This window comes from Crocuta crocuta, unplaced genomic scaffold, assembly GCF_008692635.1.
Source record: "Crocuta crocuta isolate KB4526 unplaced genomic scaffold, BGI_CrCroc_1.0 scaffold288, whole genome shotgun sequence".
NCBI lineage: Eukaryota > Metazoa > Chordata > Mammalia > Carnivora > Hyaenidae > Crocuta > Crocuta crocuta.
Window position 1 is genome coordinate 5,844,678 of NW_027532607.1, and position 15,267 is coordinate 5,859,944.

At 49.1% G+C, this 15,267-nt stretch overlaps 1 protein-coding gene across 4 annotated transcripts; it reads left to right on the plus strand.

Annotated features, from left to right (window-relative positions):
* Positions 1-6,029: 6,029 nt before the first annotated feature.
* On the plus strand, positions 6,030-14,881 carry AMZ2 (archaelysin family metallopeptidase 2). 4 transcript variants are annotated; one of them, XM_077780350.1, is made up of 8 exons: positions 6,030-6,049; positions 6,367-6,446; positions 6,982-7,264; positions 7,809-7,982; positions 8,100-8,228; positions 12,234-12,397; positions 13,573-13,749; positions 14,684-14,881. In XM_077780350.1, the coding sequence occupies exons 3-8, from the start codon at positions 6,982-6,984 to the stop codon at positions 14,834-14,836; spliced, it is 1,080 nt and encodes a 359-aa protein (XP_077636476.1). In that variant the 5' UTR covers positions 6,030-6,049; positions 6,367-6,446; the 3' UTR covers positions 14,837-14,881. The 4 variants fall into 4 exon arrangements, with proteins under 4 accessions (XP_077636476.1, XP_077636477.1, XP_077636479.1 ...); XM_077780351.1 differs by lacking the exon at positions 6,030-6,049 and adding an exon at positions 6,060-6,175; XM_077780353.1 differs by lacking the exons at positions 6,030-6,049; positions 13,573-13,749 and having other exon boundaries at positions 6,060-6,446.
* The last annotated feature ends 386 nt before the right edge of the window (positions 14,882-15,267 follow it).

Sequence of the window (15,267 nt, forward strand, 5' to 3'; positions counted from 1 at the left end):
CCCCCCCCCCCGGCGGCACCTGCATCTGCCACTTCCTGGGCAGCTCCAGGTTGTGCGCTAAGAGTGGAGGAAGCCCTGAAGGACACCCCAGGGCCGGGAGGCACCCGCCAGTCTCCCGGGGCTCCCTCCCCACGGTGACCGGCTGGAGGGAAGCTGGCTGCTTCGGGCCGTTCCCTCCCCCAGCAAGTCGAAGGGGATGGCGATGGTGTCTTCAGTCTTTCCATGGAGGTCACCGATTGAGTGGGCTGTTTTATGTTTGGTTAGTGCTGAGACACTTCCTCTTTCATTTGTGTCTCATTCGGGCTTCCTCCCCTCCCCCCCCTTGGAGACTGAAAAAGGGGAACAAAGGAGAAGGGGAAAGAAAACTGAACATTTTAGATGTAGCTGCAATGCTGGAGATCCGGCCCTGGGGGGCGGGGGGGTGGTGTCTGTGGAAGTCACTGGTGGGGGTAATGACACCCTCCAGAGGTCACAGGGGCCCCCTGACCTGGCCTTTCTCCCTGCTCCCCCACCCCAAGTAATCCTAAATGCTCAGGAGCTCCTAGGAACCCCGGGCCCTATTTTGCAGGGAGCGGCATCCCTAAAGGAAAACTCAGAGTCTGCTTTTGTTCATATAGAGTTGACTGTGTTCATTTGCAAGGCAGATATAGCTAACGCACATATGTGTGTATGTATATGTGCGCGTGCGCGCGCACACACACACACACACACACACACACACACACACACACCCCAGATCGAGGTAGCTCTTGGAAACTGTCTGAGGCACAGAAAATCACTTGTCTGACAAGACATCAAAGAACTGCAAAGAGCCCACAGCAGCGAAGGCCTTCGAGATTGCCTAGCAATTGCTACGTGATTGATGATAAGCATCTATTTGCTCCAGTAAGTTTAAGTAGAACTGTAACCTTTTTATTTCTTCCGGGAAACAGTAACTGAAGTCGCAAATCATAAATAATAAAAGAGAGAAAAGTCCTCTTTAACCTAATGGACTAAAAGATCTCTTGCTTTTCATTTCTGCTAATGGGCCTCCGAACTTGGCACTCTCCGAGCTGGCCAAGGTCAGGCAAACCGAGCCTCAGTTGGCAAGCAGGACTTGGTCCAAAAGATCGTTTATAAGTTGCTTGTCTGGAACGCAGAAGGCATTTTCCCTACATGTCTAGCTCTCCCAGGGCGACTGGGGGCTCAGGCCCCCCTTGCACGGAACTCCCCAACTAGCAGATTACCCAGGCGCTGGGTCTTTGAGGACAAGCAGTCTTCAGTGCCAGAGGGAAAAAACAAGTATAGCCCTGGCTCAGCACAATTTAAATGTAAATTAATTTTTTTAAATCCTCTCACCTTCCTGTGGCATCCAGGTCCCAGGGCCTGAATCTCATGAATCACAATCTGCCTTATTTACTCTGGTCTGGTCTGCTGAGGGACTCTGTGACCCTAAATTACCTACTTGTTTCCACTTCCTGACCAGTCAGACTTCCATTTCCTCAGACCAGCTGATAACAGCTAAGGGCTAGAGGAAAAGTAAACGGAACAGATGTGAATTCATACTAGCAGGTGAATGACTGAAACCCTCTTAACAGATTCTCGTGTTAAAATGGGTTGACACTTGAGAATCATTGTGGGCAGTAAATGATAGAGGATGAAAACAAGGGGGTTAAGGGTTCAAAAACTGCTCACTCATTAGTGGGGTACTCAAGCTACTTACTGCACCCTGTTTCGAGAACACAGGTAGTCAGGAAACAATTCTTTTTTTTGAAAAGAAAAAAAGAGCGGGAGATAGTCACAGGTTCGGAAACTAGGGAATCTCCCCTCAGTGAGTCAGCTGGTTCTCTGCCAGGTCACCCTTGAGAACCCCCAGTGGATAAGCTGCTTTCATGTCCCCAAACCCATCAACCAGCTTTGTTGATGCTTCATGACAAAATCTTAACAGATAGCTGAGGATCCTCTAATGTTTGTGGAAAGTTATAACATGAAAGACAAAGACCCAAACAGAGGAAACAACAGAATGAAACTTCAAAAAATAGCATAGTTCACATCCAATTTTAGTATATGTGCTGCCGAAGCGAGCACAGCATAGTTCACATCCAAAGAGAAACAGGAGAAGACATTTTATCCATTAAATGAGAAAAGGTGTAAAATAAACAATCTGAACAAGAAAGAACATTTGGCTATTAAAGGATAGAATGTTTGGGAAAAAATACTCAAAAGAAAAGACAGAAGATAGCTGGTGAAAACTTCAGAAAATGGTACAAAAAGATGGATGGAAAAACAGAAAGATAAGAAGATGAGAGGATCCAGCTTGGAAGTCCCACATCCAGCAAATACGGAGAGAAGGAAATTTCTCAGAATGGAAAGGTAAGAGACTCGAGATGGAAGAGCCCGCTGAATGAGCAGCAAAATGAATGGGGAGAAATAAAGCTCAGACCAGGTCACGTCTTTAAAAGACTTATAAGCATGTATACTTAAAAACGTAGAGTTTGCCAGGACTCTAAGATGAAGGGAAGATTCCAAGATCACCCAGGTAACATACAAAGGATTAGGAATCTAAATGATTACAATATTGTCAGAGAAAATGGAATAAACCCTTCCTAATGCTGAGGCAAGATTCTCAAGATTCTTCACCTAAAATTCCACACCCCTCCAGGGAAACTCTCAGTCAAGGAAGCATGGTCAAAGCACACTGCTTGGGTTTCCAATGAACAATGAATAGTTATCATGGTGGACGTGTTGATCACAGAATCAGTCAAAAGTTGTGCTACGTCTACGTCAGGGAGTGAGGGGGTGAGCCGTGTGAGGATGTGTGGACAAGTCAGTCTCCATCTCTCATGGCAACAAATCAATAGATGCTGCCTTAAACCAACGGATCACGAAACCTCGTCATATGCACGCTGTTCAGAAATATGACAAAAATACCAGGGAGAAGAGCTGAGAGCCTCTTGGAAGTTGGTCTATGGGGCAGGGCTGTTACTTTTCATTACAACTCTTTCAGTATGATTTGGCTTTTAAAAATGTACTTGAAGTATTTTCATAGATTTAGTAAGGTATATTATTTATTTATTTTCTTTTAAATTTTTAGAGAGAGAAAGAGAGAGCACATGCCCACAAGAGTGTGCACGCATGCAGAGGGGAGGGGCAGAGAGAGCTGACAGCAGAGAGCCTGATGCAGGGCTTGAACTCGAATGGTTGAGGGGGAAGGGTGAAGAGGTACAATTAAAACATGAGTTCACACTGCTATGAAACGCATATTTATTTATGAAAACGTGCTTGGTTTTAGAAAAGATATGCTAAAGTATTTAGGAGTGAAGAGACATCATGTCGGCAACTTTCTCTCAAATGGTTCAGAGGGAAAAAATAGAAATTATATATCTTTTTATTCTAAAAGTAAAGCTTAACAAACACAATGTACTAAATTTTTTAAACAATAGATATTACATACTTAGGGACTGTACAGAAATATGGTATCCTTCCAAAATTTGGGGGCGACCACAAAGTTTTTTTTTTTTAATCCAGGAAGTGAATTTAAATAGTTCAAATGAAAAATTCTTGTTAATGAATACGAGTTGAAGAAAAACGTAATGAATAACTTTCGTTCCAGATACGTTGAATGAGAGTGTTCACCTTTAAGCATCTCACAGTTTAGAAAGGGAGACACAGAGGCACCTGGGTGGCTCAGTCGGTTAAGCAGCCAACTTTGGCTCAGGTCATGATCTCACAGTTCGTGGGTTCGAGCCCTGCATTGGGCTCTGTGCTGACAGCTCAGAGCCTGGAGCCTGTTTCAGATTCTGTGTCTCCCTCTCTTTCTGGCCCTTCTCTGCTCCTGCTGTCTCTCTCTCCCTCTCTCAGAAATAAATAAAGCATTAAAATAAAAAAGGGGGGAGACACAAGTTATAATCATTATGACGAGGACGATGATAGCAGTATACGCAAGGCAATGAGCATTGGAGGGGAGGTGGGGTCGGGGAGACCTCTATGGAAGAGGCGAACTCTGAGCTCAGCGAAGGCTCTCAGGATGTCAGAAGGCCATTCGATCGAGAGTTAAAATGTCCAAAGTTAACTCACTTGATCCCTAAAACTATAGAACGTCTGTGCTATTGTTATCTCTGTTACACGAACCAGGAAAGAGATGCATAAGGTTAAATAATTCACGCAGGCCAGATGCTAATGAACAGGCGTTCCAGGGGCCAAACCCAGACCTTCCTCCTAGCCCCTGGGCTACACGGACTCTCGGCATGTCTGGAGGCTGGCATTCAGTCAAAAGGCACCACATCCAAGAAAGCTTGCTGCTTCTGGGGCACAGCGTGAGGGACACACTGACGTTCTCAGCTTGAAACTTGGGGCACAGGAATGGTAGAAGTGCACTCACTGAAGAGTGCGGTCCCGGTAAGGACGGAAATGGGCAGTGTGACCAAAGAATGACTTTGGACATTTCCAGATCCAGGGGGAATAAACAAATGAGAGACCCAGGTGATCACTGGAGTTGAAAAGATCAAGCCTTTATCGAGCCAAGGCTCTCTAAGGAGAGACAAGGGGTTGAGGGTGGAGAAGGTAAGCATCAGACGAAGGCCGAACTCATCACGTGCGTCCTTCCTGGAGGTCGGAAGGGGGATTAGGATGCCGACAAACCAGACTATGGTAAAATGGCCTGAACTTCAGAAGAGTAGAGATTGCTCTGTACTAGTAGCTCGGTGGCCTGGACATGAAAACTGGGGCTCGGGGGTATTTTTGAGTGAAGGCTGGAGGGAAGAAGCGATGTCCAGGGACGTGGCTGGTGTCCCTGAAGGTGAGGTTCTTGGGAGGAGAACTTGAGGGGAAAGGTGGAGGTTTGAGGGCACGGGCTAGGGTTTTCCGGGGTTCCTTGTAGGAAGCTGGTGTGTGTATGGAGTGGTGGGCATGGGGCGAACTTGGGGAAGAACGAACCGAGCTGGGATAGGAGGGGGTGCGCTTGCTTGGAGGCTCGTACCCTTGAAGGGAGAGGGGACGGTGATTAGGTCAGTGATCTGTCCTTGGCAGTACGAGGTGGCATCATGGCTGACCACCAACACTGGGACATGAAGGGGCTGTAGAGGGGTGGGCCAGGGGATCAGAGTTCACGTGCAACTTCCCAGTGCTTGGAGGGGCTTCAGGGATCAGAGCTCGCTCCTGGCATCTTCCCACAGGAGACCCATGGGGCCCAGAGAGGTTAACCGGCCTACCCAAGGCCACGCAGCTAGTTCTGTCCTAACGCCCGCCCATGCCTTTTTTTCTACTTGTCTCCGACACACGCATTTGGGGCTTTTCAGCACCAGCGAAGCACCAANAAAGTCCAGCGGGTGACGGCACGGGGGCGCGCGCCCGGGCTGTGCGTCAACCTGCGGCCACAGCTGACTTATTTTGGACTCGGATGGTTACGCTGGTCACGCCGAGGACGCTCCTCACACCCGGGCTCCCCACACCCGGGCTCCCCCGGCGCACACTCGCAAACCCACAAACCGGCGACGCCAGCGCGGCCCCGAGGGGGAACCACGGCCTCCGGCGGGGCGCCCCACCCCAGCTGCCCGGGGGCGGCCCTGGAGGGGCCACCTGGGGCCGGGGGGGGGGGCAGGNACGGGGGCTCCGAGCCTGGGAGACAGCTTCACGCTACGGGGCGTGGCGTGCGGCGTGGGGGCGTGGCAGGGCGTGGGGGTGGGGCAGGGCGTGGGGCGTGGCAGGGCGTGGGGGCGTGGCGCGGCNGGGGGCGGGGGCGTCTCCTGGGAGCAAGGAGGCGTCCTCCAGGCGGAAAGTCGCAGCGGGAGTCCCCGGGGGATCCCCCACCCCATCCCGCGACCGGGTTGCGGTTGCTGGGGGGCTCAGCCCGAGGTGCAGGTTGCTATAGCAACCAGCTAGGGTAACCACCTTGTCCGGGTTGGCGCAGGATGTGCCGGTTTTAGCGCTGCTAGCGCTGCAGGCCCCCCGCCCACTGAAGCGATCTTCTGCCTCCCGGGGCTCCAGGCAGCCGACCTGGGAGGCCTCTCCCGACCTGTCACACTCCTTTTCAATATTAGGGTGAANTGAACGGGAGCCTTCCTCCCTAACGGTAGGTAGAGTATAGGAGGGCACAGTTTGGTATTTTGTCCTGTAGGAGCCGTGAAACTTCAGCCCAGTTGTGGAGCAGGGAGGACCAGCCTCAGCCTCTGTCAGAGCTTTGACAAGAGTGACCTCGGTTTGAGAATTTCTTCCACGCTCTGGAACCCCAGGATTCTGTTCCAATCCGAACAGGCATTAGCTGAAATTTTCCCCCCATATTGTCAGTCATTAAACTGGAGACATCTAGATCATTAGAAAATATGATAGGTTCCAGATAGCGACGTTTAAGTTGGTTTTTTCTTTTCTTTTCTTTTCTAACTCAAAAAGCCTCGTGCTGGAGCAGCCGTTTGAAGGAAGGATGACAGCTCTCTAGAGGAACACGATGTGACTGGAAGAGACCTGTCATTGTGAGTCTGGCTTTTGATTAGTCACCTGATGGCTTCCCCAGGGTGATGATGACTTTGAGGCAATAAAGTTCAGTGGCTGAGGTCTGTTAGGAGCCCGCAGCTAAATTACAGAAATGGGCAGACTTGACATCAGTTCTCTTTTTTGTGGCGTCTGGAACATCTTTGAGTCACCTTGGAAAGGCTGAGTATTTTTCATGTGGCTCTGATGAGTCAGTTCGCAATATTGTTACCCAAATGACAGAAGGAAGTAGGCAATCAGGTCATTCTCTTACGGTTTTTATAATAGGAGCAAGTTCCTTAAGAAGGGATGAATTTCATGGTTTTTCTTTTCACTTTTTCAGATACTCTCCCCCAGGAAATTGATTGGAAATGAGAGGAGGGGGAAAAACAGTTGTTTGGTGGGAATTAAAAAAAAAAAAAGGCAATCGCTTTTCCATTCTAGGGAGAAATTAGACACGTAGGTGGAGGGTAGGTAGATTAAAGTCACCGGTATGGATCCGCATTGTATATTTGATCCCTTGTGTTTTGCTGGTAGATGGAAACAGTACGGCACTCAGAACACACACTGAAAACAGCCCTCATCTCCGAGAACCCAGCGCTCGTGTCACAGTATGAGAAGTTAGAAGCTGGGGAAAGGCGTTTGCTGAACGAAGCCTTCAAGCCAGACCATGATCTCTTTGGGCCCATTACGTTGCATTCGCAATCGGATTGGATCATCTCCCACCCTGAGGCTCCCCAAGACTTTGAACAGTTTTTCAGTGACCCGTACAGAAAAGCACCATCTCCGGAGAAACGCAGTATTTATATACAGTGCATTGGTAACAGGCCGGGTTCGGTTTGGTTTGGTTTGCAGTGGGGCTGTCGCCAGGGGTAGCCGGGGTTGCCCATCTCATTCGAGTGGGCCGTTTTTATGATCTTTAAAAAAATTTTTTTTTAATGTTTATTTACTTTTTGAGACAGAGACAGAGTCAGAGTGTGAGCAGGGGAGGGGTAGAGAGAGGTAGACATAGAATCCGAAGCAGGCTCCAGGCTCTGAGCTGTCAGCACAGAGCCTGACACGGGGCTCAAACTCACAAACCTCGAGATCATGACCTGAGCCGAAGCCAGACGCTTAACTGACTGAACCACCCAGGCGCACCTGTGATCATTTTTGACAGTAGTGGAAGTTTTGTACCCAAGCTGCCTTAAAAGAGGACATTTTGTTTCTTTCTAATTCATATTCGCATCCATGAGTGATACAGGTTTATTGAAGATTTAGAGTCCGTTTGCTTCTAATTTCAAATTTCTAATTATAGACTGAGGTAAAGACTGACTGTTTTAATCATCTTTGAGTCCGTCTTTACGTTTTCTTCCACCTTATAGGCTCTTTAGGAAATACCAGAATTATCAGTGAAGAATATATTAAATGGCTCAAGGGTTACTGTGAAGCATTTTTCTATGGCCTAACAGTGAAACTTCTAGAACCGGTTCCTGTCTCCGCCACGAGGTGTTCCTTTAGAGTCAACGAGAACACAAAAAACCTACAAATTCACGCAGGTAATTGAAGCTGCTTGACAATTGGAACTGAGTAAGGGAGGTCTATGCACAGGTTTATATGGAGATGCATGTGCGGACGGACATCCGTATCCCACACGCACATCTCTTTTTAAACAGGGCACATCCTGACGTTCTTAAAGAAGCAGAAGCCTGGAGATGCCTTCTGTATTGTGGGAATCACAATGATCGATCTTTACCCACGTGACTCCTGGAACTTTGTCTTTGGACAGGCCTCTTTGACAGATGGTATTCCTTTTTGACATTGTTGGTAGAAATATCCTCAACTTGAGAATGTTGGAAGATGTCGATAGAGGGGGGAAAAGCTCCAGCCTGTTATAATTTTGGTACTAAAGGCTGTCGAGTATCTCCGGTGCATCGTGCTGGGGGTGGGAGATGTGCTGTGGGTAGATTCTGATGACCTGGGTTCCTGCCCCGGTCAGCCGTTCACTACCTACATGACTTGGAGGCCAATAATACTGATTTCTTTTTTTTTTTTTAAGTTTATTTATTTTGGGGGGAGGGGCAGAGAGAGAGGGGGAGAGAGAGAATTTTAAGGCATTCGGCACAACAGACGGTAAAGCGTCAGTAACTCAGTAGCAAGGTGATGAAATGCGGTAAGGATGTTTGAACTCTTAACGTAAGTGAAAATCCTGCTAATTGTTTTCTTTGTTCTTTTCGTAGTTCACGCGTATAGACAGAGTAACTATAGGCTGAGGCACAGGTGTACGCTTCTTATCCTGTGTCTGGTGACCTTTTGTTTTATTTTTTTTTAAAAAGTCAACTCCCAGTTTTTGATTTGAGATATAGCCGCCTTAACTCATTAGAGATTCTACGTGCTGGTACTGGGTTAGGAAAGGATCTGGAAGCAAATCCTATTTTTGCCCAATTTTTTTCCTTTTTCCCTTTGGTCCACTTCTTTCCTCCCCACCCCCCTTCCTTTTTGCTGTCATTTCTCTACCTTAGTCCCCTGGGATCTGACAAGTTTGAAGGGGACAGTCCGATGCACGAAGGGGAGAAGTTGCTCGTTAGCAATCTGGTGGTGGGGAGCAGGTGCCTGGGACTGTACTTTCTGAGCCCCAGTTTGTGGACTGTCTAGGTGTGCCCTTTATTTTTTTTTGATGTTTTTTTAAAAAAATTATTTATTTTTTATTTTTTTAATAGGTTATTGTTATGTTGGTTTCCATACAATACCCAGTGCTCATCCCCACAAGTGCCCTCCTCCGTGCCCATCACCCCCCATCCCCTCTCCCCCATACCCATCAGTTCTCAGTTTGTTCTCAACATTCAAGAGTCTCTTCATGGTTTGCCTTCCTCCCTCTCCCCCCGTTTCCCCCCTTCTCCCCCATGGTCCTCCGTTAAGTTCCTCCTAATCCTCCTAGACGTGCAAACATATGGTATCTGTCCTTCTCTGCCTGACTTATTTCACTCAGCATAGCACCCTAGAGTTCCATCCATGAGGCTACACATGGCCAGATTTCATTCTTTCTCATTGCCATGTAGTATTCCATTATAGATAAATCACATCTTCTTGATCCATTCGTCAGTTGATGGACACTTAGGCTCTTTCCATGGTTTGGCTATTGTTGAGAGTGCTGCTATGAACACGGGTCCATGGGCCCCTATGCATCAGCACGCCTGTATCCCTTGGGTAAATTCCTAGCAGTGCTATTGCTGGGTCATAGGAGAGTCCTATTGTTAATGATTTCTTTAACAAAGGTTTCTGTGTTAGACATCTCCGTCTCTGACACATTCACTAGAGGCGGGGCCCCGGTGCCACAGACCGTGATCTTCCCCTTTCTCCTTCACGGTGGCTTCTTCATTTCCATTCCTATAGCGCCCCCTCCCCAGTCAACATATTTTCCCGGGGACTCAGCACTGCTGTCGTTCTCATTTTTGTATGAGCCGACTTTCTATCAGAAAAAAGCTTTTCCCAGCAAAATTTTTATCTCCCTTTTATTATTTACCTGGCAGAGACAGAGACTTAAAAATTTAAAACAATGTATCCGGACATCTTCAGCTCATTTATCTTACATGTTTCAAGAGCAGGAGACATTTTCCCAAAATGTTTCTACTTTCACCACCCCCTCATCCCCTCTTTAAAAATAATTTTTTGGGGCGCCTGGGTGGCTTAGTTGGTTAAGCATCCGACTCTCGCTTAGATGGTCATGATCTCGCGGTTCGTGGGTTCGAGCCCCGCGTCGGGCTCTGTGCTGGCTGCCAGCTCAGAGCCTGGAGCCTGTTTCAGAGTCTGTGACTCCCTCTCTCTCTGACCCTCCCCTGCTCACACTGTCTCTCTCTCTCTCTCCTAGAAATAAATTTAAAAAAACATTAAAAGGAATTTAAAAATAATTTTTTAAAAAAACATTTGTTTATTGAGAGAGAGAGAGAGACAGAGCACTAGTGGGGGAGGGGCAGAGAGCAAGGGAGACACAGAATTGGAAGCAGGCTCCAGGCTCCCAGCTGTCAGCACAGAGCCCGATGCAGGGCTGAGCCACCCAGGTGCCCCAACCCCGTCCCCTTTTTAAGTAAGTTTCTTTGCTTCTGCCTGTGGCCCAAGAGAAGATGTAAGGTGACAGGGCTGACCGGCCAGGCAATGAGCCAGTATCTTACTACAAGTGACTCTTCTCTCCAGGATTACAAAGACGGGGATTTTAAAATGGAGAGATGTTTAATGACTAAAGAAAATAACCTTCCATTTGTAGGATTATTAGAAGGAAACGAGGTTCTCGCTGGAGGTATTGTAATGAAATACGCTCACACTTCCTTGGCCAGAGGACAGAGGAGGTCAGCTGTGACATGAATAGCTTTAGTGTTTTCTTAACTTTCAGAAAGAGCGTGCACTCTCTCCCCCTCTCTAAATATCAAATATGAGGCTTTCTAAGGGTGGAGTGAGGAGCACTTTAGAACGAGCTGCACAGGAAAGCCTGTTCTCCACGTGGGCAGAGATGGTTGATACGAGCCTCCGGGTGACAGGAAGTCCGTTACAAGGGTGTTTATTCTGGTCCCTCGGCGGCAGCCACATAGTACAGTTGTGTTGTGAGCAAGATGGGACGGGAGGGCAGAGGGCGTGTGCAAGGGCCCTGCCCCGAGCGTGGTCCTCAAGCATCACGGGTGGCGGGGGCGTGGCGGGGGAACGGCGGATTTCCTCAGCCCGGTGCCAGAGGGGTCCAGGAGGCCTCCCTCACACACAGGGCCTAGACATGTGTTTATTGTGTTCTGACTTTTAAAAATTTGTTTATTGATTTTGAGAGACCGAGAGAGAGAGCAGCATCTGGGAAGGGGCAGAGTGAGAAGGAGAGAGAATTCCAACACTGTCAGCACAGAGGCCAGCGGAGGGCGCGATCCCACAGCCTGTGATATCATGCCCTGAGCTGAAACCAAGAGTCACACATTTGAACCTGCTGAGCCAGCCAAGTGCCCATGCTTATTGTGTTCTTTTTTTTTTTTTTTCAGTTTTTTAATGTTTATATTTGAGAGAGACAGAGAGAGAGCCAGAGAGAGACAGAGCATTAGCAGGGAGGGGCAGAGAGACAGGGAGACACAATCCAGAGCAGGCTCCAGGCTCCGAGCTGTCAGCACAGAGCCCGACACGGGGCTCGAACCCACGAATGGCGAGATCATGACCTGAGCCGACCTCAACCGACTGAGTCACCCAGGCGCCCCAATTGTGTTCTTAAAGAGTAAAGTTGGGGTGCCCGGGCGACTCAGTCAGTTAAGTGCCAGACTCTTGGTTTCAGCTCAGGTCCTGATCTCACAGTTTGTGAGTTCGAGCCCACATCGGGCTCTGTGCTGGCCGCCTGGAGCCTGCTTGGGATTCTCTCTCTTCTTGTCTCTCTGCCCCTCCCCGACTTGCTCTGTCTCTGTCGCTCTCAAAATAAATAAATAACGAGTGAGTTCATGGGTGTGTGTTGTGCACGTCTTCATTTTTCCAAGTTCCTCTTGGACTACCTGTTTGGGACTATTCTGGAAAAAAAAAAAGACTTCTTTTGTGGGGAAGCAAAACCTCTGGAACTCCCAATTTCTCAAGAATTTGAAGCTCAAGACCACCGTGTTTTCCAGAGCAGGGCGAACTGGCTTAGCAGCAGCAGAGTTTGATAGGGGAGCCTGGGCCTGGCGTCCACCTCTGTCTTGGCAAACTGTAAGCACCCCGAGCCCGGCGGCTCAGACTAGATGTCCAGGCAGGCTCTCCTTTTCGGTTTCTTGTTCGAGAACCTTGCACCCATTCTGTTGTTGCTTGTCCTCCTTTTATAGGTGTGGGGATATTCAGCTTCGCCAGGTATGACAGTGATTTTTATAGCTCACGCTACGAAGGCAAAGTGAACAAGCTGCGGAAAGTATCCTCCAGTGACTATACAGTTTTTGATAACTATTATATTCCTCCAGTGACCAGCGTTCTGCTGCTTCGTTCCTGTAAGGTGAGTGGTTTTTTAAAAAATCCTGTTGGATTTTTAAAAAAATATTTATTTATTTATTTTTGAGAGAGATGGGGCGGGGGGCAGAGAGACACAGAATCCTAACCAGGCTCCGCGCTGCCAGCACAGAGCCTGATAAGGGGCTCGAACTCAACGACACTGTGAGATGATGACTTGAGCCAAAATCAGGTCGGACGCTTAACCAGCTAAGCCCCCCAGGCGCCCCAAAGAGCCCCGAATTCCCTCCTGATAAATGAATTTGTGTCATTTGTATACTTTCAGTGGACACCGTGTATGCCTGAAATTGTCAACAAACACAGGATTTAAATGGATACCTTGATGGTGAAAGTTACAGTAGTACCCGTGTTGGAATTATGCCCCGTTACGTGCAGCCTGCACTGTGCCCACATCCTCACCACTAGTTCAATTCCAGAAGTCTGTTTTGAGGGAGGTCACGGACTCTCAGAGGTTGCAGTCATCAAGTAAAGCCGCTCTTGGAGGGCCTCTGCTGTCCGGTGTCCCGAGGACGGCTTCCTGGGCCCCAGGCTGCCTTCCACGGAGGTCCATCCTCCTCACAACACCTGATACCCTCCCCAACCCCTGCTCTTTGGAGAGCCCGCCTCCTGGGTTTTCCCTTTTTCCTTAGCTGGAGACATGGCTCTTCCTACAGCCAGAAGTTCTGCTTTCATTAGTAGCTACATATTCAGGTTTGAGAGCCGCACTGCGCGGAGCAGTGTTTTCAGAGTGTGCCCTGCACAGCGTCAGCCAGGGTGCTCGCTAACATGCAGGCGGAGCCCCCTTCCCGCCAAACCTACTGACTCAGCATGTCAAGGTGGGGGGCCGGGGGAGGTAAGGACCCAGCATCTGAACTGTGACAAATGTCCCACTGGTCTGGAGCCTGGCTCTCAAGCTGGGGGTGATCATGCCACCCGGGGACTTTGTGGCAATGTTTAGAGACACTTCTGGCGGGTGCAGTTGGGTAGAGGCTGGGGATGGTGCTAAGTATCCTACAGTGCACNAACCCCTCCCCAAAGAACGAAGTTTTGGGGCAGACTGAAGTTTTGGGTAAGGGAGTCGATTCCCCCTAAATTTGTTTTTCGGAGAAGCAAGAACGAGAAGGAAGGTCCAACCCGCTGATGACGGTGGCACCACAAAGCTCTGCTGTGAATGTCTTGCAGACTTTAACCCATGAGATTGGCCACATATTTGGACTTCGACATTGCCAGTGGCTCGCGTGCCTCATGCAGGGCTCCAACCACTTGGAGGAAGCCGACCGGCGCCCCCTCCACCTCTGCCCGATCTGCCTCCGCAAGCTGCAGTGCGCCGTGGGCTTCAGCATAATCGAAAGATACAAAGTAAATGAGGGGAAGAAAAAAAGGGGGAAGTGGTTATATAAGTAGCAAACGACCATTTTCTATTAGGCCCTTCTCTGGAACTATAATTTATCAGAGGAAATTAGCTCAAAGATAAGCAGGAAGCTGTGGTTTAAAAAAAGAAAGAAAGAAAAGAAAAACACTCAAAGAAATCTCCTTTAAAACTGCCCTGCCTCCGAGTGCCTGACACTTGTCATCCAGGCAGAAACGGTGAAGGAGGCGTCTGCCTTCCCGTTCACTTAGGTCAAGGGAGCTTGACCTGCGCAGAACAGTAAATGCTGTGACGCGCGGCAGAGCCCGTTTCTGAGGATTCTATGGAGTGTGGAGAGATGGCTTCTCTTTCCCGATGTGGGACAGGGGTATGTGGTTCGCTCGGAGGAAAGGGTGGGTTTCCTTAAGAAGGAGGAGGGAAAGGACCCATCTCAGGATGCGTGCGCACACGGGTCCACGGACGTGGCCGTCACATGACTCCTGGTAGGTGTGATGACGCATGCAAAGTGGCCTTACATGCACGTGACCGCCTGTGCCTCTGTGCACACTTCCAGAGGTGCCCTTTCTGCGCCAGATGACAAGCGCTTGCCCGGTGCCCTGGGATGGGAGTGGGGGTGGGGGGACCTGTGGCAAGTTGAGAAAAGCCTACTCCACCCGCCCAGGGAAAAATCCCCGTGCGGGTTCGGGCGTTTATGTCTGCACACTTCAGACCTTACCCCGTCATCCCGGCTTGTGCATTTGTGGTGACGGCTCTTCCAGCCAGTGTCCTTTATGTGCACAAACATCTCTATCGAACGGAACATCTCCCGGGGGTAATTGAAGTCACTGATTGCGATAATGTGATTTAGAAGCCCGTGTTTTTCGCGTGCCTACAACTGTCTGGCTCCGACTTGTCAAAATGTGCCTCTGGTGTCTGTTTCTCAAGGCGCTGGTCAGGTGGATTGATGGCGACTCGGACAGCCCCGGGGTCAGTACGACGCGCGGTCGTGAGGACAACGGGGACCTCCCCAAACCCGCGGAAGCCTTTAAGGAATGGAAAGCGTGGATACTAAAATGCCTTGCTGTTGTCCAAAAATAAGGACCCTCACAAAGGAGTAATTGGAATAAACATTTGCAGATTTTGCTTTCGTCTGGATGGAGTACTTCACTCGAGTACGCTGCCGATTCTGCCCGGTGTCCAGTAACAGAACAGAACCTTCTTGAAAGCACTTGAACTTGGAAATGAGGCTAATTTTTTTTAAATGCTGATTTGTTTTGAGAGAGAGAGAAAGAGAGAGAGAGAGAGACTGTGTGTGGGTGGGGGAAGGGCAGAGAGAGAGGGAGAAGGAGAAAGGGAATCCCAAACTGGCTCTGTGCTGACTGCTGTCAGCATAGAGTCAGACGTGGGGCTTGAACTCACAAACTGTGAGGCCAAGAGCCGGAGGCTTAACTGACAGAGCCACCCAGGCGCCCCAAGCCTTGTTGTGAATGATAAAAACTATAAACTCTTCCTTTTCTGTCTTAATCGCC

Coding starts and splice junctions, on each gene's coding strand:
- AMZ2 (XM_077780350.1), top strand. CDS start 6,982: ATGGAAACAGTACGGCACTCAGAACACACACTGAAAACAGCCCTCATC. Junction 7,265..7,808: donor TATTTATATACAGTGCATTG/GTAACAGGCCGG, acceptor TCCACCTTATAG/GCTCTTTAGGAAATACCAGA. Junction 7,983..8,099: donor AAACCTACAAATTCACGCAG/GTAATTGAAGCT, acceptor CTTTTTAAACAG/GGCACATCCTGACGTTCTTA.